We start from the raw sequence: 26,650 nt of genomic DNA, 5'->3' as shown, positions 1-26,650 counted from the left end.
CGCGAGGGAGCCGCAGGGTCAGAAGCCTGAATCAGGCGGATCTGCCACCAGGCAGAGACCGCGACAGGAAGCGGTCTGTTCCACGAGTCACTGTTCGCTTCCAAAGAAAAACAAAAAAAAAAGAATCACAATTCACTTCTTCATTCACTTTTACTTTTCTAGTTTCGGGTCTTGCGCACTTTTACATCCGTCAGCGTGCGTTTTCGCCCTCCAACGTTCGCAAGAGAACACGCTATCGTACATATCACGTATGACTCGGGCCGCCATTTTGTTTTCTGAAGCACGGAACCAACGCGGATCTTAACTTGCGCTACAATCAGTACCCTCGTGCGGCCCCCATGAAATTCAGGATTAGCACAACAACCTGCCTGATTTACACAATTTGGGGTTAATCGTTACCCCTGTCTTACACCAGGAGAGGAAGGAAAGTAACCACGACTGGAATGCCAGACAAAAATAAAATAAAACCTCTCAGCCGCCAAGCGTGGCTTTTTCCTAGCTGGAGCGCTACACGTTTAGTTTGCACAGTTTGCAATTTAACGACACGCATAAAAATATAAGGACAAAAGGGAAAAACTTCTAATTAAAACATGGGAACTTTTTACCAAAATTTTATAATTACACTAATCTAGAAGAACTCCCATACATACTGAGGAGAAAACAGATATGCGTGGCGTTGGCTGCAAGATATGTGGCCTCCTGTCACAAAATGAGGGACAACCAATGAGGCGCAATCCCTGTTATTTGTATTGTTAGCAGTTTTTGCTCTTCTTACTGTTCCTGCCACTCAACAAGTCTGCCTGTCGGTTTACCTCTGGTTATTTATTTATGAATTTATTTTCATATTTATATGTTTTTATTCCAGTGTACGAATTGTGTGTATTGCGTGTCATTGTCACTCGTTTTAATTGTGAATTGATTTGACAGTATTGCTTGTATACAGCCATGCCAATAAAGCACAATTGAACTGAATTGAATTGAGACAGACGGAGACAGAGAGAGATGGATGTAGAGAGAGAGGCAGAGGCAGAGGGAGAGGGAGAGGGAGAGGCGAGGGGGACAGCTGGGGGAATCATGCGGAGCACGTGCGGAGGGCGTGATAGAGGCCTTGTTAGCGGCGAGCGGGTTACGTCGGAAGCCATGTCCCGCACCCTCCCAAACACGAGACCGGTCTGATTACACGCAGCGGATGGGGGTCCGGTGGGGGTCGGGGGGGGATGAGGGGACGGGTCTGATTACACACAGCGGAAGGGGGGTCCGGTGCCGGGTCGATTACATACAGCAGACGAGGAGTCTGGGGTTTGTTGTGGGGGGGGGGGTCCCTGGTCACCCCCCCATTCCCACCTCGGCACAACCTGAACTTTACCCCAAGTTGGCGTATTAAACAGGGGGGGGGTGGTGGGTTGGCATGCGCCAACACGTGTGTGTGTGTGTGTGTGTGTGCGTGTGTGCACGCGCGTCCTCGCCCTAAAGCCCGAAACCCGACAGATTAAAGCCCTGCCGCTAATCGCCCCGGCACGTCCACCAACCAGACTGCAGAAAACAGAGAGAGAGAGCGAGAGAGAGAGAGAGACGCAGACAGAGAGAGAGAGAGAGAGAGAGAGGGAGGGAGAGAGAGAGAAGCGGGAGAGAGAGAGAGAGAGGGAGGGAGAGACGCAGACAGCGGGAGAGAGAGAGAGAGCGAGAGAGAGAGAGAGATGCAGACAGCGGGAGAGAGAGAGAGGGAGAGAGTTAAAGAGAACATGACCAGCCTAGAAAGGGAAAGAGAGAGTGTGTTAGAGACAGAGAAAGAGAGAGAGAGAGAGAGAGAGAGAGAGAGAGAGAGAAGAGACATGAAGCAGAAAGGGACAGAGAGCAGAGGAGAGAGAGAGAGAGAGAGGACAGCGGGGAGGAGAGGAGAGAGAGAGAGAGAGAGCAGAGAGGGAGAGAGAGAGAGAGAGAGGCAGAGAGGGAGAGAGAGAGGAGGGAGAGGGGGGAACATGGCCAGCCTCGTGACAGTGGGCTCAGACACTGCAGACTGTTGCGTAACAGGCCTGCAGTTGGCCACGCCCCCTGTCGCCTCATGGGCTCAGCTGACGGCTGCTCTCCCAATCCCGCCCGACGACTGCTGGCAGCTCTCCCAGCGCTCACATGGCCAGTCACATGACCCAGAGCTCCCCCTGGGAAAGCACCGTCCTCTCTTCACCTCTTCAGTCTCTCTTTTTCTCGCCCCCCCCCTCCCTTTTGTCTCGCTCTACCATCCCCCCCCCCCTCCTGTTCTCACTCGCACTCTCCTCTCCAGGGCACAAAGTCAGACAGCAGCGCCACTCTGAGGGCAACACACACTCACACACACACACACACACACACACGTGCACATCCACGCACGCGCACACGCATGTGCCCACACACATGCACACACAAACAGTTACACACAGGCACACACACATGCACATGCACACACTCATACGCACACAAATAGGCGTGCACACGCACACTGGCACACGCACACACTCATACACACACAAACAGGTACACAACTACACACATACACACTCACACACTGCCAGGCCCTGAGCTCAGAGTCACTGTACCTGTGCTTTTTAACATATTAGTCAACGAAGGAAGAAAGCGGTAATCTGGTTTCGCTTAATTTGGTGCCCCCACCCCCCTCTCCCCTCCCCCCCCCCACAAAAAGGTGACTGACAGAAGGCCAATTGAGAATGGCGCTTGGGTCTTCAGAGGGTCACTGTAAAAGATATTTCAAACGCATCTTATTCACGAGGGCAGCCAGCATCCCCAGGTCAGGTTCTGACCAGGTCACCTCTTGGTGCACATTCATCTTTCATTTCCTCCGCTCACCACTTTAGAGAAATTAAAAGCCGCAAAATCCTTTCCGACATTTCGATCATTTGCCTTTCATGCGTTTGCCTTCTCTTGGAACGGTCTCTCATGGTATTGTCTTCGTGTCCTTTGTCTGGGCTACACGCTTGTATGAATAGTTTAGGATCTTCGGAGGGGTTTTATGTGTTGCCCGCTCCACTCTTTGTATCGTCTGCTTTCTACCCGTAGAAGGGGGCCGACCCAGCACAGGACCTAACCCAGCACAGGAGCTGCTGACCCAGCACAGCCCACAAATAAAACCTGGATAACACCTGACGCATCTCCTCGCCCTCTGTCCAACTTTTAAACTGCATCGAGCGGCACTTTTTTTGACCTTTGACCTTTTCAGGAAGCGGCGGTGTCGCGAGCGCGATCCTCACGCGCGGGGAACCCGCCGCTAGCCGGCTCCTGAGGGCCGCGCCTGTGTGGAATGCTAATCGTCAGCGTCGCCAGACAACAGACCGCGCGCTCGCCTCACCTAACATGGCTCCCCTCTTCACTCTCGTACGGGTCGTACTTCTGAGCCCCAAAGCGACCCAAACCTCCCCCCATTTCGAACATACACGCGGCACTCGAAATACCTCTGATTGGCTCATAATTAAGGCCACTCCAAACCCTCGAACGAACACAGGCATTTATGCGCTAAAGGAATTTTCCAGCATTTTTTTTAAAGCTTCGGATTGCATTCGAAAGTGCCAGACAGACACTACCACCGCACCACATCGAGAGCTGCTGCTACTTCGTCAAAATGAGCAGGGAAGTTGTAACGCTGTTGCCACCGAACAGCAAGATGTTGCTGAGGTGTCTTTACAACTAGGTGCACCAGGGTCTTGATGCACCTGCGTAGGACATGGAAATAAACCATGAAATTATTTTCTACTACTAATAAAGCACGAGTTCACATGTAATACCCTGCTTGGTGGATGGTACAAGAATAAAACAAGAATTAATTCGCTCAGAATTTCTAGTAGTTAGACAGAATTAAACACATAGAAGACACACAAGACTCTGCATTACTGCACATGCCCTGCTTACAAAACCAATATACAGAGAGACCAGTGTACACAGGTGGGCCCCAGGACCGGAGTCTGAGGGCCACTGGTCTAGAGCAGGGGCTCCCAAACCTGTCCTTGGTGACCCCCAGACGGATCCGACGCAACTCGTATCAGACGCGGTTGAGATGGGACACATTTAGCACACGGATCCGGATCTGGGGGTACCGGAGGAGAGGTTTTGGGAACCCCTGGAATACAGGGCCAGTGTGCCTTCGTCTAGCTCCCCGGTGGGGAAGAAAAGACCCTCAAACGGAGGGAGAGGGGAAAAAAAAAGAAATCTGGAGATGAACCCGGCTGTAGAGGGGGAGCCCGTCCTCCGCTGGCCAGCCTGGTGTGACAGTAAAGATGAGGTGAACGGTAACAGAAGCACAAAGACGGATCTCTCAGAGCAGATGGCAGAAGGACTGTTTCCCTGCGCGACGGGCGAAGGCTGCGCATTGGTGACGGTCACGTACGGGCATTTCAGTGCCTGTCCTCGCCTCGTCCCCAGACAAGAGTGCAAACGGGGTACGCCGCGAAAGGGGGGGGGCGGGGCTGCGGAGCCCGGCTTTACCGCGGTATCGATCCCCCCCCCCCCCCCCCGACAGCTCCGCGCGCGAGCGAGCTCACGCCTCCGTCTGTCCTCATGCGCCTCGGCCGCTTATGTAACCGCGGAGACGCTAAATCCGGTGCTCCCCGCAGCCGGAATACTGATGACGGGGAGCCCCCCCCCCTCCCCTTTCCCTTTCCCTCACCCTCCCCCCAGAGCACGCGCATGCGCCATTAAGCCGCTCTGCCCACCCCCCCCCGCCTCCCTTCCTGTCGTCCCACCGCGTCTGAGAAGGCTCTTCACAACAATATCGCCGGCGACTGCAGTTCCCACACTGAGCGCGCTGCTCCGCCGCTCACCCGCAGCTCCCACTGCAGCCGCCGCGCTGGCACAAACGCTAACGTTCTGATGTCATCCGGAACGTTAGCCTAGTAACCGCAGCCGGAACAATCCAGCATCCCCGATAAGATTAACCAGTGCACAAGACACGAGGGACATTCGTCTTTAAACGGAGTATCGATTCACGTCAGGACCCCGTGTCAGGAACATACATCCCGCCCAGAAAAAAATATATATACGGTTTCGCGTTTTATTTTTCATACAATTTCAGGTCATAATTCTCTAGCGAGAATATAATGAGGGCAAGATCTTTGGATTTAAAAAAAAAAAAGAAAACGCATTACGACTGCTAAGTCTTTAAATCTGAGACGGTGCTGTAGACAGAGTAGATGTAAGAAAGCCACACACAATGAAGCAGAGTTTATTAGGCTTGTTGATTAAGCAGTGTGGGGGTAATGGGTAGAGAAGTGGACTTGATTCCTAGCTGATTTACTGACGTCAAGCAAGGTACTCAACCTGGGCTGCTCCAGTAAACCTCCAGCTGTACAAATGGATTGCATGTAAAATATTGTAAGCCATAAAAATAATAATGTGCACTAGGTGGCCAAAAGTATGTGGACACCTGAACATCAGATCCAAATGCGCTCGTTGAACATCGCATTCCAAAACGATGGGGAGTAATGTGGAGTTGGGCCCCCTTTTGCTGCTGTAACAGCCTCCACTCTTCCAGGAAGAGTTTCCACTAAACTTCGGAACATTGCTGTGGGGGGAGTCGCTTCCGTTCAGCTACGAGAGTGAGGTCAGGCACTGATGTGGCGAGACGAGGTCTCGCTCGCAGCTGGCCGTTCCCATTCAGACAAAAGGTGTTGAGGGCGGGGCTCTGTGCAGGCCGGCCACGTTCTTCCACGCCGTACTCGGCAAACCACTTTTGCGTGGATCTTGCTTTGTGCGCGGCGGCACTGTCATGCTGAAAGGGCCCTCCCCAAACCTGTTGCCACAAAGCTGGAAGCGCACAATTCTCTAGAACACCATTGTGTGCTGTAGCTTTGAGGTTTCCCTTCACTGTAACTACGGGGCCCAGCCCAAACCTCGAAAAACATCCTGATGTATGAGGACCACTGGTCCCACAGAGGGACCTTAGAGCATCTCAAATGCCTGTTGAGATCAGAAGGGGGGTCACATATACATATTTGGTTTGGATTCAAATCCTTTTCTGTGCTCCGTTGATCTTGCCTGGCGTAACTTGAGCCTGCCAATATGACCAGAAGGCGGGGTTTGCACTCATTGGTTCCAATACGCCAGACAAAGATCAGTAAAGCGTAGAAAATGGTATTTGAATCCAAAACGAATACGTACAATCTGGACAGGCATTTCCGCTCCGCTCGCGCGTGCGGCTCGTCCGCGTAACCTGGGTCACGGTACGGACGGCGACGTGACAAACCCGACGCGAACGTTTCCGTGCGCGGCTTTCGCGCGCGGCGCTCACCGGCTCCTCGAAGGTCTCCTTCTTGTCCAGCATCTTGCACAGCGTCTGCAGGACCTTGATGCACAGCTTCTCCTCCTTGTCCATCAGCTTCTTGGTGTGTTTGATCAGCCTGGACGAGAGAGAGAGAGAGAGAGAGAGTCACGGCGCTTCCTTTACCTAGTGTCCCTGCCTTCAACAGAACTGAAATACTGCATCAACAACATTTCAATTCAGTCTTATTGAACTGAAATACTGCATCATCAACATTTCAATTCAGGCTTATTGAACTGAAATACTGCATCAACAACATTTCAATTCAGTCTTATTGATGAATCAAGGTTGTACTGTTTGTAAGGGCCCTAGGAGAGACAGAGTGCACACTATACTGTGGGAAAGGGCACTAGGAGAGAGAGTGCACACTGCACTGTGGTAAGGGCACTAGGAGAGGCAGTGCACACTGCACTGTGGGTAAGGGCACTAGGAGAGACAGAGTGCACACTATACTGTGGAGGCACAGGAAGGAGTGCACACTGTACGTGGTAGGCTAGAGAGCAGATGCACACTGTGGTAAGGGCACTAGGAGACACAGAGTGCACACTACTGTGGGTAAGGGCACTAGGACGCTCACTTGGACATGAAGGCTCCGCTCTCACAGCGGAAGCGGGCCGCCTCGGGGAACAGGAGCTCCGGGCTGTGCAGGACGTCCACCAGCACCGAGAACTCGGCCTGCACTTTGGGATGGAACTGCTCCTCCAGACAGGAAACTACACCCTGAGAGCAGAGTGTACACTTAGATACACACTCACCACACACAGCACTACACCCTCAGAGCAGAGTGTACACTTAGATACACACTCACCACACACAGCACTACACCCTGAGAGCAGAGTGTACACTTAGATACACACTCACCACACTGCTCCACACACAGCACTACACCCTCAGAGCAGAGTGTACACTTAGATACACACTCACCACACTGCTCCACACACAGCACTACACCCTCAGAGCAAGGTACACTTAACCATCACACCCCACTCACCACACTGCTCCCACACACAGCACACACCCTCGCACAGGACACTAGTACCACTCACACACTTACACACACACACACTCACACACACTCACCACACTGCTCCGTAATACAAACACTAACCTCAGAGACGAGTGTCACTTAGATTAACACTCACCACATGTCCTACCAACACCTACACCCCCACACCCCCCTCTCAACAACACACAGAATGCCTCCAGACAAGACCAGAACAGACTCACAACACAGCCCCCACACACCACACACTCCCAACACACACACACACAACACACACACATCCCCACACACACACAACTCACGCACCTGCTGTTTCTCGATGATGCTCTTGTAGTCGGGGGCCCCCAGCGGCTCCTTGCGGGGCCCGGCCCGCGCGGTCATGCGCCAGCCCTTGGCCGCCCGCTGCACCATGTTGGTGTGCGTCTTCAGGGACAGCGTGTTCACCTGGCTGTCCAGGTCCACCGGCACGGCCATGGCCCGGTTCTTCGCTGCAGAGCACAAGGGAGCGGCTAGCGCCTGGTTCGTTTCCCCTCCCCCACCCCACCCCCCCACCGTGATGAAGCTGCTGCCTTATTCACCACTCAGGTATCACACCTCCGCATAGAGCAAGATGTGGCCTGTGACTCAAACATGGATCAATGCTACCGGAAGGGAGTTCCATAATAGGTCAATTTCCTTCCATATTAACACAGGGAAGGGGCCTGCAAACAGAGTATGAGCCAATGTTTCTAAGATAATGTGTAATAATAACAAGATTTATAAAAATTCTGGGAAGAAATTGATTGATGATGACTGTAGCATGTGCATATCAAGGCCAGTCGGCAATAATTTCCAAGAAGATTCCATTAAAAAAAAAAAAAACTGAATAATTTTTCATTTGAGTGGGACTAAAACTGTTAGTTTTCGATGACTAAAGCCACTAAGTTGACAAAAACCAGACTAAATATTCAAATGAGTAAAACAAAAAATTAACACCATTTCAGATGTTCCAGAGCAAATAGTGTTCAGCTTTATTACTGAACACGACACCTTGCTAAAATTCAGTGTGACGCACCCACATCCGCAAGCGTCTTGATGCAGCCCTCGATGTTGGATTTCTGAGGCGAAGTAATCCAGGTGCAGTTGTAGATCCTGAAGGCAGACTGCAGAAGCTGGATGAAGATGGGCTGGTGGGTCTGTGGGTGGGGGAGGGAGAAGGGAGTACAGTCAAAATGCTGTGGAGTCTGTAAAACAGGAGTCACAGTCTGGGACAGAGGAGTCACAGTCTGGGACAGAGGTAGTTGAGGTACAGTCTGCAAGGAGTGGAAATCAGTGGGACAGCACATGGGCAGAGGGTACAGTCTGTGTACGCACGGGAGCAAGTTACCATGCAGACTGGTGGAGTTGCTGACCGAGAACTGGGAGCTGAAGAACCCTTTGACGATGGCCATGACGGTCTCCGTCACGTATCTCTCCAGCGCGGTGTCCGCGTGCTTCCTGTCCGTCGTGCTGTTGCACACCTGGAGGGATTACGCACATCTTTACACACCTGACAAACCTCTGCAAACCGCCAAGATGGATCCCCCAACCTTCAGGATAAGCTTCAACTACCCTGTTATTCACATTACGCGCCGTTAGCAGACGCTCTAATCCAGAGCAACGTGCGATACAGGAGAAGCACTAGCCAATGTACCTGAATGAGATCAGCCACGGGGCTGAACCTGGGAAACTACATTCCCCAGATCAGCGAGCAAACAGGAAACATCACTTAAAAAAAAAAAAAAAAGAACTAGCGCGTGTTCTACACAGACTAAATCCACACCAAAGCCCCACAAGAAACGCAAAAACTAAAAAAAATCTAATCAGAAGCCGTAGAAATACCATTGATTTGAACCGACCCATTTATTGATTCAGTATGTACTGAAGTTAGCACGGAACTCAGCCAGCCAGAGCAATACAACATTGTAAAAAAAAAAAAAAAGAAGAAACAGTCTGAGCCCTGCTCAGGGGCAGTCGCTAAGGAGACGCTAACTCCACAGGCTGGAGGGGGGGGGGGGGGGCTCACCCGGGACATGTCCATGAGGAAGTTCTCAAAGAGCTTCCAGATGTGGTTGCTGGTGTAGATCTCCTTCATCTCCACCTCCGTGTCCACGTAGCAGTGGTTCACGAAGTTGACGTACGCGGTCTTCACCTGGGGAACGGACGATGCCCACAGTTAACTCGTTTGCCGGTAGGCAGGGGTGGACCGAACCACAGGTAGAGCTCCTTTCCCATGATGTTTTGTGTGGTTTGCCCTGTTCGCACATAGGTCTTCCATAGGGAAGTCTGTTCACGCATGACATGACCATTCCGGATAGATTAGGTAAGGCGGGACGCTATGTATGATGTCAAGTGCCAATTTTCTCGTAATGTCACTACAACACATTTTCTCTACAGGCAACGCGTTGGATTCACAAAGACGCGAGGGAGGTGTTAGAAGAACCTTGGACGAAATGACGAAAAAGGGAAGAGAAGTAGAGATGAATCCAACGCAGCAAGGCTCCATAGACAGAGACGTTATATGCGGCTAAAGACTACGGCATTCCTTACAGTGGTGGCTGCTGAGCTGTAAATTGAGGAGGCTGAAAGTGTCCTCTTCGAGTGACTATTGGCCTCGAGCCACTGACTCACAAGAGTAATTCAGGTACGTTCTTCGCCTGTCCTCGCACGGCGGAGTCGACGTTTACCTCGGGTATGCAGTCGTCGTGGGTGACCACCTTGACGATGTCGTCGAGGGGCAGCAGCGAGTTGCACTTGAGCTCGGTGTAGACGTTCTTGCCCTCGGTGCAGGCGGCGAGCAGCTCCACCAGCGTGTTGTGGTAGGCCAGCGGGCCGTTGGCGTCGGCCCGCTCCCGCTCCGAGCTCATCATCTGCAGGAGCAGCGGGAAGGAGGCCCGGTCGTTGTAGAAGACCAGCACCTCCTCGCCCGCGGTCACCAGCTGGGGGACGGGAGCCGCAAAACAAACGCCGTCAGGTGCGGTCAGGAGCCGGTAGGTGTGGTCAGGAGTCATTAGGTGTGGTCAGGTGCGGTCAGGAGCAGTTAGGTGTGGTCAGGTGCGGTCAGGAGCCGTTAGGCGTGGTCAGGTGTCATTAGGTGTGGTCAGGTGTCAGTCAGCCATATAAAGCCATATCACCATTTTTTTTTTTTTCACACAGATGCAAAACTTTTTTCAAGCCTGGTAGATTTCACCGTATAATAACATTTCACACTTCCTTTAACCGGGGGCAAATCAGCAGTCTGGATATCCTCATAGCCATAGCCATCTCCAGAGTTCTCACTTCTCAAGAAGTTGGCGGTACTCCTGATCAGCACCCGGGTTAAAGTAATGTTGGCTCTACCCCCACCCCAGGTGTGAAATGAGGCTTAGCCCGGGGTTGTAAACATTCCAGCACCTTCTCACCCCAGGGCTCAACACTGCGAAATTGATCACTGAGACTGAAAATCATTGCTTTTCATAAATCGCAGAGTCCGCTCCTTTCTTGTCTAGGAAACACTGATGCAAAGGCAAGGTTATCAGGCCAATCCTTTCCCATAAAGACAGGTGGATGGAGCGCTGTAAACTTCCAGTACACTGAAAACTCACAAGGTCCTCAAATGTGATAAAAATACACAACTTCACACATTCATGCATGCACACACACACACACACACACACGTACACACACACGCATACATAATTAAGAATCATGAAGTTGTTCAGGAATAGAAGCCCCCACTCCCTGCTCCCCTGCCTGTTGCCACGACAACGGCCTCTCACCTCGGTCATGACCTTGTCCTGGCACTTCTTCACGTACTTGCCGTCGGCCTTGACCACGGTCTGCAGGAAGCGCAGGTACTGCACGTGGCGGCCGTGCGTCTCGATGCAGTGCGCGAAGTGGTGCACCACGCGGTCGCTGATCTCGTTGCACAGGTGGTAGTTGTTCATGAAGATGTAGCGCATGGTCTCGGCCTCCAGGAGCTGGGGCGGGGTTGTAGGGTTTTAGTTTCATTGAGCATGGTTCACGTTTTTAACGTAACCTAACATAATGTAACGAAAGGTCGCCATTTTCCTACTGCTACAGTGTAGACCTAGCTCTCAGCTTACCAACAACGTAACCCTACGCACCCCTGATGTGGGGAAGAAGAGAGGTCTACACACCCCTGGTGTGAGGAAGAGGAGAGGTCTAAGCACCCCTGGTGTGAGGAAGAGGAGAGGTGTACGCACCCCTGGTGTGAGGAAGAGGTTGAGGTGTTTGTGGAGGAGAACTTGGTTCTGGGGGTTTCCTCTACAGAAGCTCTGCAGGAAGCCGTGAGCCAGGTTCATGATCTCATTCATCTTCTGGTCAGTCTGTGGGGAAGCGCACAGTGGGCTAGCACCAGCACGGCTATCACCTAGCAGAGCTAGTACCAACACAGCAATCACCCAGCATGGCTAGTATTAGCACAGCTATCATCCAGCAGGGCTAGCATTAGCAGTTACCTTCTCATAGGGGATCTGCAGCAGGTCCAGCACCACAGTGTGGGCCCCCATGTTCTTCAGGAGCCTCTGCTGCTGCACCCGGCTCTTCTTACTGGGATAGCACAGCTTGCTGAGCCGCAGCAGGATCTGAAAAGCAGTGTTTTGTACCAGGAAATGCGAGGAGAACATCAAGCCGTGCAAGGAGGCCAGACACCGCAGGTCAGCGAAAAGAGGACTCCATCATTCAAAAAGTTGTGAATTTTCCAAAGCATGTAATAATCTTCATTTGAATTTTAGTCAGTCAGCGAAATGAATGGACCAGTGAATCTGTGTTATCTTGCTTGCCAAGTACTGCTAACTCTACATCATGAACCTATGCACTTGTTGTACGTCGCTCTGGATAACAGCGTCTGCTAAATGCCTATAATGTAATGTAATGTAATGCTAACGGAAGCCAGTGACTGACAGGTGTTCGAACGGGCGCCACGGCAGCTGCTCACCTCCTTGACGATGTTGTAGTTGTTCGCTTTGTCGCTGTCGATCTGAGGCTTGATGTTCCCGTCCTGCACTGGACTCAGGATCCCGGTTTCCTGTCAATTTGAAGGACAAACAGCAGGAATGCAGGCACTCTGGGTAATGTGTTCGGAATACAGGCACTCTGGGTAATGTGCTCGGAATACAGGCACTCTGGGTAATGTGTTCGGAATACAGGCACTCTGGGTAATGTGCTCGGAATACAGGCACTCTGGGTAACGTGTTCGGAATACAGGCACTCTGGGTAATGTGTTCGGAATACACACTCCCCCTTTAATGCGTGGTATAGTCTTATACATGCACCCACACTAAGGAAGCAATTGAACACGCCTGTGACTGATCAGACCTGAAATGGTGGGGGGGGGGGGGTGTCTTTATAAAAAGTGCTGTACCCTTAAGTAAAAGCTGAGAATCTGCTCCTTAACCACAAGTGAATTCTAAAATTGTGGAGTCTCAAGCATTATGGAGCACACAAATGTACATACACACACTCTCTCTTTCTAACAGAGCAGATCCCTGTGAACCCGACAGCATCACGGGGATGGCCTGCAGGGGGCGCACCTCGGCGTTCTGCTCCTTGCCCTGGCTGTCCCCCAGCTCCACGCTGCCGTAGCCGCCGCTCTTCTCCACCCAGAGCTCCGACTTCTCCACCGTCAGCCGCAGCTGGTCCAGGTCGGTCTTGATCTGCTTGTAGTTCTCCACGTCCTGCTCCGACACCAGCAGCTGGACCTGCGGCGGGCGAGACGCAGCGGCATCAGGCCACAGCGCTACGCTCATCGCGCCAACCTGGCCTCCGTCGGAGGACTGCTCCCTCAAACTCGGTCCTGGAGGACCCCCCTTGTGTAACGTTGGTGTCTGGTACAGCCAACCTGCTGCTCAATTAAGGTTAAGCTACATGTGTTTAAATTCTTTCAGAATTTTTTTTTCCTTAAACTTATGTTTTATGGTTTGGCTCGTTACCGTTTGCTCTGCTGACGACTTCCCTCATCATTATCTACACAGATTGGCCAGTTTCAGTGGCCAAGCGTCCACATTTTCACCAATTATGAGCCTAATTGATTCAGACAAGATCAGTAGAGCGTAGAAAAGTATTTGAATCCACAACAAATACGCATTTGACCCAGGTCTGGTCTGCTGCTGCTCGGCACGCAGAAGGTCTTGTGAACGCATAAACCGGAAAGGATCCGAGAACGGCCGGTTTTACATTTGCCCCGCCCCCAGGAAGAACGCGATTGTGAAGGAGGCGCGGGGCGCTGAGGACAGCCGGGCCTCGGCGTCTCGGTCTCGTCCCGAGCGTGCCGTCTCGCCCCAACCCACCTGACGGGGCTACCCCGTTGACAAGGGTGACCATTGTGCGGCCGTCGCTATGGGAACAGTGAAATAATAGCAAGGCTGTATGCAACCACCTACACTTGCCATTAGGCTGTTATACTCCAATTACGAGCAAAATGGCTGCTGGTTAAATGGGGCCTCAGAGTGCTTTTCGACACACGTGTACATGTGAGGGTGCATGTGTGTGTGTGTGTGTGTGGCAGCTATGCAGGTGAGTCACGTTTTGTTGAATGCCAATTAGCAGTATGTGTCAGTTATAAAATAGATGATAAAACAATCTACTTTGATGCACAGGTTTCCAAACTAACATGAGAAACTCCAATAAGGGTTTCAGTAATTTCAATTTGTGTTTTCTTTTAATCATTACATTACATTACATTACAGGCATTTAGCAGACGCTCTTATCCAGAGCGACTTACACAACTTTTTACATAGCACTTTACATTGTATCCATTTATACAGCTGGATATATACTGAAGCAATGCAGGTTAAGTACCTTGCTCAAGGGTACAACGGCAGTGTCCTTACCCGGGATTCGAACCTACGACCTTTCGGTTACAAGCGCAGTTCCTTACCCACTGTGCCACACTCCGTCCTACATCACTGGTCGGAGGGTCGCCGGTTCGATCCCCCGCCCTGGGCGTGTCGAGGTGTCCCTGAGCAAGACACCTAACCCCTAATTCCTCCCAACGAGGCGACTGGTACCTTGCATGGCAGCCTTTCACCGTTGGTGTGTGAGTGTGTGTGAATGGGTGAATGAGAGGCATCAATTGTAAAGCGCTTTGGCTAAAAGCACTATATAAATGCAGTCCATTTACCATTTGGTCCGCCTGCACCCGCACAGTGACTACTGCAGGCGAAGCGTTCCCTCTGGGTCACATGGGCCTTCTGCTCCTGCTTGGTGGTACTGCCGTTTCTGAGACTAACGCTGATATTGACCGCTTTTGCTAGCCGCTCTGGGTAAAAGCACTCGGAAAGTGACTGCGTAACAGCTACCTAGTTACAACCCTAAGCTTACAGTCATTTAAAAGATTACAGGGAGGTAGGGAGGGATGGGGAGAGGTGCAGCCTGAAGAGGCGAGTCTTCAGTCGTCGCTTGAAATGGGTCAGTGTCACAGACACGCCCGAACGGCGCCGATAGCGGACCCCCCCCAGTCACGGCCCACAAAGGAATCCCGCCGGCCATTTAATGGAAAAACCAAGTTCTCTCAAAGTTTCATTCGGTCATTATTTCAGACACGAAGGCCTCACAGAAAAAAAGCCAACCAATTAATGTCTCTGGGTAGGTTCCACAAGTACGCCCTGCTTTCGATAATCCATACAGCATCATTCATTTCACGACAACTTAAACAATTCTCTGGGGTGCGGAGGGGGAGGGAGGAAGAAAGAAAGAAAAAACAAAAACTTCAAACTTCACTTTAAGATCAAATGAAACAAAAAGCTGATTGCACAACTTTGATTTTCAGCATGTGAAAACCAATTGGAATTGCCAACGAGCAGCTGCAAACAACTTTTAAACTGACAGAGAGGAACCGCCTTTGATTCTCAATCATACCGCACGGCCTGCTAAATACATTGACCACGCAACGCTGCTGCTGCAAGGTTCTTGGGACTCGGATTGTCAGGCGCAGTTGCACACCTATGTTCAAATACGTTCCAAAACACCTGCTTGCATGTGGATGAGGTACCGATGCTGTGATAGAATAACTATAGTTTCTTAGAATGATTTTTGACTCACTGAAAATTCAGGCCATAGAAGCTATGATAAGCTTCAGCTATTCTAACCATATCAGCATCATTCTGTACTCAATTGATTACATGTAAAACACTATAGGTATTAGGACTACCTTTGAGGATCATAGCTCGAGGACATGAGACTGTACTGTTTGCGAGGTCTATAGGAGCTAGCTATGAGTTGGAACTTACCTGTTAGATTAGGTATGATAGGATCTAGTTGGGTATGTACCTGTTGACAGCGATAGGCATTGAGACTGTACCTGTTTGAAGGTCTATAGGAGCATTGAGACTGTACCTGTTTGAAGGTCTATAGGAGCATTGAGACTGTACCTGTTTGAAGGTCTATAGGAGCATTGAGGCTGTACCTGTTTGAAGGTCTATAGGAGCATTGAGACTGTACCCGTTCAAAGGTTTATATGCGCATTGAGGTGATACCTTTGAAGGTCTGAGCATGAGACGTACCTGTTTAGGTCTATAGGCACTGAGGCTGTACCTGTTGAAGGTCTATAGGAGCACTGAGACGTACCTGTAGAAGGTCTATAGGAGCATTGAGACTACCCGTTCAAAGGTTATATCGCATGCAGAGGCTATGCGCTAACTTAAGTCATAGAGCACTGAGACACCGTTTGCAGGAGCTGCTGACGGAGCTATAACATGAGACTTACCTGTTGAGTCTATCATAACGTGAGCAACATGAACTGCTGTTACGAGACGCTGCGAAGTGCTAAGGCAAACCAGCTCCTGCATTCAACTCAGAAAGGTCGCTCCATGCACGCTTCCGTGACTGCTGCTAAGAGCATAACAAACACCTGCATCAACGCAACACACCTGTGCAAAACTTACCTTCCAGCGAACATGGTCTCAGCTTGGGCTGCAATCAAATCTATATCAGGATCGGGAGCTGCACAGGCAAGGAGGATAAATTAGTAAATAACAATGATTTTCTTTAAAAGCCCAGGTTATTAAGGAGCTGAAATATGAATTACAACTGAAAACAAAGCCAGAAATTTAAGTGAACAAGGTGCTGTTAAAACACAAATATGACTTATTGTACTTGAGCGTTGAGCCATTTCTACTCAAGTAAAGCAGCACACAGCAGGCAGTTCTGGTATACGTGGCACAAACCACTTCACGAAATACACCACTGCAGGGCGCTCCACGCCCCGCCACGTAGCCTGGAGTTGGGTATTCCACGCCACCGCAGAGCTCGGAGTGGGGCATATCTGCAGACGACAGGCCGACGGACCGGGCAGCGTGAAAGGACGCCTCACCTGACTGCCCCGAAATGTCATTGACGGACAGCGAGCTGTCAGAGAGGGTGCTGTCTCCAAACTCCTTCTTGTAGATGGACAGCAGGTAGGTGATCCTGTAGTCCAGCCTCACGCTGTGAATGAACTGTGGGGGGAACGCCGGCGTTAGGACACGGCTAGCGCCCGCTGTACGAAACGTCACGCGTTCACAAGAGCCGTTAGCCACATGAGCGCAGCCCTAACCGAGCAATCCTTACATCTGAGCTTTCATGATGTCTATATACGCATGTTCATCGCATTTACATTGTTTTTTTCATGCTACATCCCCCTATTTTTCTCCTCCCACTTTAGAATGGCCAATCGCCAAATGTACAGTATCCACGCCCAACACTGCACTTTTCTCCATTGATCCAGGAGAGGGCAGACAAAGGCAAGGGCTCTCCTCCAACCCAATATGAGAGTGAAGAACACCCCGCCCCCCTACCCAATCCCCAACTCCCCGCCCCCCAACAAACCGTATCTCACCGAACTGAATATTATAATTAGCGCCGATGAGCTCTGAAACAGACATCCATGTTGCAGTGACTCTCCTTCCCAATGGTAATTACAAACGGTCGGCTGCAGGGAGAGTGGACGATTTTGCCGAAGACTACAAGCTTCAGGGCCGGCTGTGATTCGGCGAGTTTAAAGGCCCCCCCCCCCGTTGCCGGACGGGAGCGGGGCGCGCTCCTGACCTGCAGGATCTCGATGATCTTGAGCTTGGTGTTCATGACGGTGACGTCCTCGCAGTCGGGGGGGCCGGGGGCCTTGGCGTGGCGCGGGGTCGGCTGGCCCTCGGGCAGGAGGTGGGGCAGCACCGAGCCCCGGCTCAGCACCATCTGGCTCATCATCTCCCCCACGCCGTGGATGGTGCGCATCACGTTGTTCCCTGGCGGCCAATCGATTGTCAGTATTCGCGGTAGTCACAACAACAAAAAAGAGAATATCGGAGACGCATCACTAGTCTCCATAGCCACTGTACTTTAGATCATATATGAAGCACACTACTCGTCTCCATAGCCACTGTACTTTAGATCATATATGAAGCACATCACTAGTCTCCATAGCCACTGTACTCTAGATCATATATGAAGCACATCACTAGTCTCCATAGCCACTGTACTCTAGATCATATATGAAGCACATCACTAGTCTCCATAGCCACTGTACTTTAGATCATATATGAAGCACATCACTAGTCTCTCTCGCCGTCTGTGCACCGGTGGAGAACTGAAGCCGCTCACCCGACTCGGGGCCCTTGCTGATCTTGTCCATGAAGTTGGGCATGTGCTGCACGATGTCCAGGATGGCCAGCAGGGTGCGCGTGAGCCGCAGCAGCTCGCTGAAGCTGTAGAACCCAAAGTAGACCAGGTTACGCGCCAAGCGAACCACCTGCGGGAGAGAGGAGAGACCACCCGGACGGTGAAGCGTCAGTCACGCCATTTCACCCCATTTCATTAAAGCTCCCTGGCTGGGTAGGACCCTTGAGCAAGGCACTTGGCCTGCATTGCTTCAGCATGTATCCAGCTGTATAAATGGATGCAATGTAAATGCTGTGTAAAAGTTGTGCAAGTCACTCTGGATAAGAGCGTCTGCTAAATGCCTGTAATGTAAAATGAAAGCTGTCGTGTTTCTGAGGCCTGAGTGCTCCAGCTCTCCTTACCTCCAGGGTGAGCTCGTTCTTGTCCTTGTCTCCGAAGGGGAAAGGCTGACTGACGACGTCTTTGAGGTACTCTTCCACAAACTCCATCGTGGGGGCAAACTTATCTTTCATGGTGTCGCGCGTGGAGTCCGTGCACTCGTAGTGGTACCTGCGGGCCAAAGAGAGTGAAGAGACTCGGTTCAGTTCAATTCAGATCAAATCAACCAAATCAAATCGACTCAGCGTGTGTTCCCAACAAGGTATGGACTCCTCAAAAGGGAAAATAATGAGTATGCTGTGGGAAATTACAAAACAAGACCCAACATAAAATACGGAGATGACGTTTAGACAGGACATACCTTAAGGAGAAAAAAAATAAAGCCTTCACAAAACGGGCCCTAACATGGCAACCCAAATGGAACAGAAACAGAACAGAGAAAGACCCAAGACCGCCTGCAGGATGTGACACAATTGCTAGTTATGAAATATGGGGGGAACAGCCATGGCAACAACGAGAGTGAATGGCAGAGGACGGAACAGGATGGAACCGATACATCTATAGCCTGTGTTCCGGAAGGAACTGAAAGGTCTGCGTACGTCAAGTAAGGAGTCTCTCTCGCTCGGCTACAGTAAAGGTACGCTGCCAATCAACACCAATGAATGTAGCCTTTACAAGGACTGGCCTTCACGCAGAGAGAAGCTCTCTCCAGTGAACACTACTGTTCTAAAAAAAGCTCTCTACTGAACACTACTGCCCAGTGCTCACAGAGAGGAGAGAGAGGAGAGAGAGAAAAGAGAGAAGCAGTGATGCAGTGTTGTCGAGGGTTAGCAGTGAAGCACTGTTGCCCAGATTTAGCAGTGACGCGGTGTAGCCGAGGGTTCGCAGTGACCGGGTTTGACCGCTTCCTCGGTGTCCTCTCCCAGGACTTCTCCCTCAGTCGCTGCCGCTTAATCAGCGACACAACACCACCGACCGTCATCCTGACAGTCTCAAACCCCCTCAGAGAGCCGCCAGGAAGCTGTGAGCGTGACTAATTCAGCCGGCACAGAGGTGTCTCAAAGCAGGCCTGCACCGTTGGCAGGCACATCAGATCACTTCCTAAAATATCCCAATGCGAAGGAGAGACGGGGCCACGTGAAGGGGTTTAATGACTGAATCAGAAAGCCTTGGTGCGTCACCTCATTCTCACTGACCATACCAACAGGCAGGGCGTTGCGCTGCTGTTAAGGTATTATTTCAGCGTGTGGATGGGCCCTGTTGATTCGCCCTGTAGCCTAACCCAGTGCCCGCCAAGTCACGTCGCCAAACGCACCCCACCCTGTCTATTTGGTTTTCTGTTCACTTGTTTACTTATTAGCCACAAGTCCTGTAGGAGCGCGTGCCTGGGTTCAGCACTCCTAGGCACAGTGCCAACGTAGCCTTGGGCCAAAGATCAAAATGTACCTTAGAAAATAAATCAGAGGTAATAAAAACTACAAGCAAATCAGCACAGTGAAGACAGGATTAACTCAAAGAGAGAGAGAATAACGGTACAACTGTAGTGTGAATAGCATTAACTCACAATAATGCCAAAACTCACATGTCAAAACTCACAGTAAGTGAAAGAGCTCGTAGTCACGTGTTTGCTAAAGCCAAAATGGAGGGGATGAAGTTTCACAGGGCCTTCATTTTAACACAGTTTTCCCAAATAATCGGTAAACGCTCGGTTTCGAAACCGTGAAATAGCTGCTGTTCATTACTCAGCTGCTATTTGGCGGCTGAGGTGAGTTTGGCTCCCTCTAGTAAAGCGCTATGAGACCACGAAATAAAAAAAATGTATACAAATGCAATTCATTATTATTGCTAAGAGCTTTAGACAGCCGAGAGCAGGAGAGAATGTTCCAGAATAAAGCCAAATTACTCTGGGCCCCACAGCCACTTAGGGTCTGAAATATTACGTCCCAATAAATCATGAAAAATCAGGAAGAACCGCAAACTACTGACGGCCTCCAGAGCAACTGCACTCAGATCTTGGTTGACTAACTAGCAGTTTTTTGTTTTTTTTGACTAAGAGTGGGTTAATCGAAATTTAAAACATTTATTTTGTTCGGAAAGAGAAAAACAAATGAACACAAATGCAAGTAAAAAAAAACAAGAAAAAAAAACAAAAAATGATAAACACTAAGACAATAGTCTTTTTTTTAGACCTGCAAAAAATAATAATTACAAAAATCCAAACATAGCCATAGGCTGTTCTATAGACCACGCCCAGCAATTACGTTCAATTACCCAGAATTGCAGGCTGCATGCCTTAGCTCGCACACAAGTAAATAAATAAATTAATCAAGTCATAATGGAAAAACAAAACAGGAACTGTTCAACTAAAAGAGTCTCAACATCTCCGTTAAACAGCCCCATGACCGGCTTGGGGGAGTCAGCCCCCTTCAGAACGTTCCGGAAAGGAGGAGGAAAGTCCCCGTGCCCGTGCCCGTAGCCGGGGGGCGAGCCGGAGCTGGGGTGGGCAGAGGGGGCCGGGGTGGGGTGGGGTGGGGTGGGGTGGGGTGGGGGGGTGGGGCTCACTCACTCGTGGATGGAGATTTTGGACGGGATCTCGGTCCACAGGCGGGCGTAGCGGCAGGGCACCACGGCCTCCTGGGGGTCGCGGTCCACGTGCATGTGCAGCATGAGGCGGCAGAAGGAGGCGCGCAGGTTGTACGGCAGGCAGTCGTCGAACATGCAGCGCAGGATCAGCTCCACGGGCAGCTGGCCCGACACCTGGTTTATGGCCAGGTACTGCCGGTCCAGGCACATCCGTGCAAACAGGTTCAGCTGGTACCTGCGGAGGGCAGGGCCGGGGAGTGGGCGCGTGTGAGAGAGAGAGAGGGAGGACAAGAGAGAGTGAGTGAGTGAGAGAGAGAGAGTGATAGAGGACAAGAACGTGAGTGAGATGGAGGACAAGAGTGGGTGAGAGATTGATGACGAAAGAGTGAGTGAGAGAGAGAGGAGAACAGAGAGTGAGCGAGAGAGAGAGAACAGAGAGTGAGGGAGAGACAGAGGAGAACAGAGAGTGAGTGAGAGATAGGTCAAGAGATTGATTGACAGAGAGAGGACAACAGAGTGAGCGAAAGATTGAGTGAGAGACCGACGACAACAGATAGCGAGTGGGATACGGAGGACAGCAGGAGGACCCATCACTGGTCAGACCCAAGCAGAACAGGGCGCGGCCGTGCACCTGTAGTAGGTGATTATGTCCACGTCCAGCTTGTGGTTGCCCTTGGCGTCCTGGGCCAGGTGGCGGATGGACTTCCCGTGGGGCTCCTTGTTGCTGTCGATCCAGTAAAGCCACACCTCTTCCTCCTCCGCTTCGTCGTGCAGCAGCGACGTTTCCAGAGCGTTCTCTGTGAGGGGAATCAGCCTGAGAGAAAAACAGCAACGGGGCCAGTTAGAATTCACAGATATATCTGCCAGGTCGTCTCTGACTATTTACAGGCATACTATGCAGGATTTCTTTATTTGAAAATAGTATAAAATAACTACGCACTTTAGCCTGATTTGAGCACCTTTAACCCGTATGTTATTCTAAGATTGTGTGTACAACCCAGAGCAGCTCTTTTTTAGTCCATGTTCCAGATTTGGGAGAGTTCCGAGTTTTACTTTAAGTGAAGTTATGCAGCTAACTCAGTAATCCTGCTTCATGAAACAGGCCTAGAATAGCTAAACACCAAACAAGGAAAAACACCTGAACTACGGAATAGCTATCATACAATGTTCCCACAGACCTTTAAGTATATTTTCTCCAAATCTGATTTGATAAGTGCATTTACTATTTGACTGTCAAGTGTTTTTACCGTTTGACTGATAAGTGTATTTAAATATTACTGGGCTGTATTGATGCGCAATAATATGCAAATAATGCAAAAACAAAGGCAAGAGAGCTAGGGGAGAGAGAAATAATTGGGGAACTGGGATAAGAGAGAGGGATGAAGTACAGGGAGAGAGAGGGAGAGGGGGATGAAATACAGAGGGAGAGAGGGATGAAGTACAGGGAGAGAGAGAGAGAGAGGGATGAAGTACAGGGAGAGAGAGGGAGAGAGGGATGAAATACAGAGAGAAAGAGGGATGAAGTACAGGGAGAGAGAGAGAGGGATGAAGTACAGGGAGAGAGAGAGAGAGGGATGAAATACAGGGGGAGAGAGAGGGAGAGAGGGATGAAGTACAGAGAGAAAGAGGGATGAAGTACAGGGAGAGAGAGAGAGAGAGGGATGAAGTACAGGGAGAGAGAGAGAGAGAGGGATGAAGTACAGGGGGAGAGAGAGAGAGAGAAGGATGAAGTACAGGGAGAGAGAGGGAGAGGTAAAAACCTAGAAGACGTGGGGACGTTTCGTCGTGGCGAGCCTGTGCCCCACACTCCGCACCCCACACTCCGCACCCCGCGCCTGGCCTCCGGGCCCAGATTCTGAAAAGCAGACGGGTCTGCGGCGCTGCCCTACTTAATAATTCAGGCAGAGGGAGGGGGGGGCACCTCGCCCACAGTTGCTCACGGACAGTGCATCGGCAGTCAGGAGGCGGGAGAGAGGAGGCGGCGGCGGCGGCGGCGGCGGGCGCGCCGCGGTACCGTCTGAATACCAACGCCGGCCTCCCGCTGCACTGGAGCGGCTGTGAACCGCTAACGCCCGTGAACCGCTAACCGCTAACCGCGAGCGTGACCGAGGTTTTTAAATTCATTAACCAAGTGAACCACAAATACATTTTTCAGGTTGACTTCTGCCAGTAGAAGAGCATAACGCAGGTTCCTCCAGGATATCAGAAAGTATTTCCGTACATGGAAATTTTTTTAACAGGTTCCCAGGTCATGCAGTAGAGACAGAGATCCATGGGGGTTTTTTTACAGTAAGTCGATGCCAAGCAGTGCTCGACAGGCTCTAATTTGTCAGTAAACAACGCGTGCAGACTGCTGCTCCACTGGCCTGTTCATATCATGTGCTCTTATGTTCCTATTCAGCTGATCTATGATAAAATGTCTACCTCACCGCTTCCAAAGGTAAATGCGTTGTGCCTCACACACTGCAAAAGATAATCTGATCCAGATAAAGCCGTTTCTCTCTTGAAGTGGATTAGACTGGGGGAGACTCACTTGGTCTGGATGAGGATGTCCGCGTTGATGGGGTTCAGCATGAACTTGCAGATGAGCTCCTGGGTAATGGGGATGGCCGTCAGATTGGACACGCACAGGTCTGACAGATAGTCCAGGAACCTGGGACGACACGCGCACACGCAAACGAGTGAACTCCCTCCCGACCAATCGGAGCACAGGGTGTTTCTCACTTCCAAAGGCTTATGAAAATAAAGCATTTGGAGGTACAGGAGGGGTGTTAAGTTTCTGGCGCTATACTACTGTATAGACCATCTGATACCACGATACTGTCCTAGGTCACACGCCTCTCAATTAACACTCAGAATTTTCAACCAATTGGAATGTTGGTGGAGCAGACCACCTGACCATTCTATCATCTCTGTGGCTTCACGGTGTTAATAAAACCTCCTTGCTGAGGCACCAGCAGGGGGCAGTGTGGCTCCCGCGCCCTTCCCCCCCCGCTGACCTGGGCTCGCGGTTGCGGCGCAGCAGGCTGATGAAGGTCTCGATCTCCCGGGCGGTGATGTGCTTCTCCAGAAGCTTCCGGTTGTTGTGCAGCAGCGCGGTGATGGTGTCCTCCGCCAGGATCTCGTACCCGATCTGGGACTGCATGATGGAGAACTTCTTGGCGATGTACTCCTGTCGGGGGGAAGGCGGATGTCAAATTCACACTCACGCGCCCTCAGTTCAATTCAATTTGCTTTACTGGCAGGACAAATCTGGACAGTTGAATCGCCAAAGCTTGCTGAATTAGAAAAAGGAACGTGGCAACATGAAAAAATGCAATAATAATAAATGTGGATAATACTAAGCATTAGAAAGGTATTTGTGCGTGTGTGTGAGTATTTACTGATTCACTAACTCACTGACTCACTCACTGACTGACTGACTCATTCACTCATTCTGACTCACTCACTGACTCATTCACTCATTCATTCTGACTCACTGACTGACTGACTCATTCACTCGCTTGCTTGCTGGCTCAGTGTGCAACCTGCCTGGTTCTTCCTGTAGTCCTGCTGGGAGTGGCGCAGGACTCTGTAGCACAGCCGGAGCAGGTACTTGAAGGGGGCGTAGCGCTGGTCCCCCAAATCCTCCAGCTTCAGCATGGGACCCTCGCCCAGGTCGGTGAACGGGGCTTTCAGGATCCCAAAAATCTGAGGGGGGCACAAAACAGGGGCCATTTTACTGCACCAATCAACAAATCATCAAGCAGCAAATGAAAATGAGTTTTCTAGTCACGTGCAGTGAATGTCACAGAGCGGTTATACAAATGAATCAACAAACATCTGGAGCCAACAAGTGTTGCTTCATTCTCTCCTGCTATCAGCGGTGGAAAAGAGCCAGAAACTCTGGATGTGCATTTAGGTCAGCTGAGTCTGGACGAGACATTTAGCGTTTGAAAATCCTGCACGCAGAGTTTGCTACGGCACCTAGCATTCGAGCACTGGAGTTTAACATCCCTGTGGCAAGGTGCTCCAAGCAGGACTGAAGTTTGACATCCCAGTGCTAAGATGTCCTAGGCATGACTGGAGTTCGACCTCCCTGTGCCCTAATGTCCCATGCAATGACAGCTCTCCGTGTAAAAATTTGTAAACGCACGTCCCAAAGTCAGCACTGAATAAATGCACACGGAGCAAAACGTTGCCTAATCCATCGTTTGATTGTCAAACCAATCAAAGCGTTTTCCCCTCTGGGAAACAGACAGGCTCGCAGCGACCCCAGCGTTCCTGCAACAAACAGAAACTATCCTCGTTTCCCCCCCCACCCCCGACGAACCGGCTCTTCCTGTTATAATTTGGCCCAAACAGGCCCCCTTTCCCCCTCGTCTCGAGATCAAGACGTGCCCAAGAAGATGAGTCGGACCGCAAGGCAGCACAAGCGAGGCAATTTAACATACCACCTCCTGTGAATTTCCTGCGCTGAGAAATGTCAGCCGGGCGCCTAGGCTGCTATTAACACGTTCCCTGGGAGACGGGCAGACATTCTAAATGCAGACGCAATTTTAAAAAATAAATAAATTTATAAAACCACTCCAGTGCTTTAAAAAAAGCTTTTGAATGCAAGAAAGGGGGGGGGGTGGTTTAAGGGGATCGTATTAAATATATATACATGAATATCACAGGTTACATCACTGCCGGGTTTGAACAGGGACACGGACTCGGGCGCCACAGGTACGTTGATCGCGACCAGGGACAACGACCCAAAGTACCGGCCGTATTTTCATTTCACATTTTTAACAGAAAGGTTCAAATTTACATACCGGTCGAACCTCGACCAAGGACTGATTTTCACGCGCAGAGGCTCTTCAGAAAATATCCCCAAAGGTTCAAAGTAGGCTACAGTGAGCTTTTTTTCCCCTACCCCCAACTCTTCGACCATCGACTTTGAATAAGCAATTATTTTAATCCACCCCTAGAAAAAAAACACTTTTTCTATAAGTCAATATTTTTCACCTTATTTGCCACTCTTTCTCTGCTTAGCCAATCATGAAAAGCACTGTTCAAAATAACAAATAAGATAATTGAACACGGCGACCTAATTTCTGATTGGTTGCTTGGCCTGGGAGACAGACCAGGATCCGCTCTCACTTGGGAGAGACTACCGCCAGCTCACGGCCAGAAAAAAACAGAATAATATATAAATGTGATTCGGTTTAAAGGTTAAAAATTTGGCGCTAACTGTCCATGAGTAGCTGTCCATGAGTCCATGAGTAGTAGTGAATTTGGACCTTTCTTGATGAACTTTTACACAGCTGAACGTATCAGCAACCCCAGAAAGGACAGACACACAAGACACATGCTGCACCATCCTGTCTCAGCTGCACACACACACACACACACACACACACACACACATGCACACACGCACACGCACACGCACACGCACACACACGAACAGCGGTAGAGCTAACCTGGGCCAGAATGTTCTGCTCCCGCATGAGCTTCTGCCTCTCCCGGTTGGGTTTGCTGATGACCACGGACAGGACCTCCTGCCCGTTGTTCGGGACGTCCGACACGAAGAAGATCAGGTCCTCCAGGAGCTTGGTGACGAATCTGATGGGGGGGTCGGGGCAGGGCCAAAAGATTGTTAGACAATGCACAGTGCGGTGGTGTCTACACGCTTGTACTACTATTTGTAATTGACCGTAATTGGTTGTAAGTTCTCTGGTGCAACTGTATCGTCACACAAATCAACCAAACACACATGCAACAAATCGAACTGTGAAAGAAACTGCTAT

The 26,650-nt window shown here is 50.6% G+C and overlaps 1 protein-coding gene across 1 annotated transcript in view; it reads right to left on the bottom strand.

Annotated features, from left to right (window-relative positions):
- Positions 1–26,650, bottom strand: part of itpr2 (inositol 1,4,5-trisphosphate receptor, type 2) — a 72,000-nt gene that overhangs the window by 21,118 nt on the left and 24,232 nt on the right. The window contains exons 14-37 of the mRNA XM_064319530.1: positions 26,324–26,465; positions 24,408–24,566; positions 23,876–24,048; positions 23,410–23,529; positions 21,508–21,690; positions 20,860–21,111; positions 18,317–18,464; positions 17,898–18,045; positions 17,349–17,542; positions 16,636–16,759; positions 16,208–16,265; positions 15,891–15,901; positions 12,857–13,167; positions 12,262–12,351; positions 11,783–11,908; positions 11,528–11,650; positions 11,081–11,281; positions 10,010–10,261; positions 9,349–9,474; positions 8,674–8,803; positions 8,359–8,481; positions 7,611–7,792; positions 6,879–7,021; positions 6,272–6,380 (exon numbers count right to left, since the gene is read on the bottom strand). Coding sequence (XP_064175600.1) covers positions 6,272–6,380; positions 6,879–7,021; positions 7,611–7,792; positions 8,359–8,481; positions 8,674–8,803; positions 9,349–9,474; positions 10,010–10,261; positions 11,081–11,281; positions 11,528–11,650; positions 11,783–11,908; positions 12,262–12,351; positions 12,857–13,167; positions 15,891–15,901; positions 16,208–16,265; positions 16,636–16,759; positions 17,349–17,542; positions 17,898–18,045; positions 18,317–18,464; positions 20,860–21,111; positions 21,508–21,690; positions 23,410–23,529; positions 23,876–24,048; positions 24,408–24,566; positions 26,324–26,465 — 3,628 coding nt within the window. The remainder of the gene's footprint in view (positions 1–6,271; positions 6,381–6,878; positions 7,022–7,610; positions 7,793–8,358; positions 8,482–8,673; positions 8,804–9,348; positions 9,475–10,009; positions 10,262–11,080; positions 11,282–11,527; positions 11,651–11,782; positions 11,909–12,261; positions 12,352–12,856; positions 13,168–15,890; positions 15,902–16,207; positions 16,266–16,635; positions 16,760–17,348; positions 17,543–17,897; positions 18,046–18,316; positions 18,465–20,859; positions 21,112–21,507; positions 21,691–23,409; positions 23,530–23,875; positions 24,049–24,407; positions 24,567–26,323; positions 26,466–26,650) is intronic.

This window comes from Anguilla rostrata, chromosome 19, assembly GCF_018555375.3.
Source record: "Anguilla rostrata isolate EN2019 chromosome 19, ASM1855537v3, whole genome shotgun sequence".
In the NCBI taxonomy this organism is placed as follows: Eukaryota; Metazoa; Chordata; class Actinopteri; order Anguilliformes; family Anguillidae; genus Anguilla; species Anguilla rostrata.
This window is presented reverse-complemented; position numbering and strand designations above follow the sequence as displayed.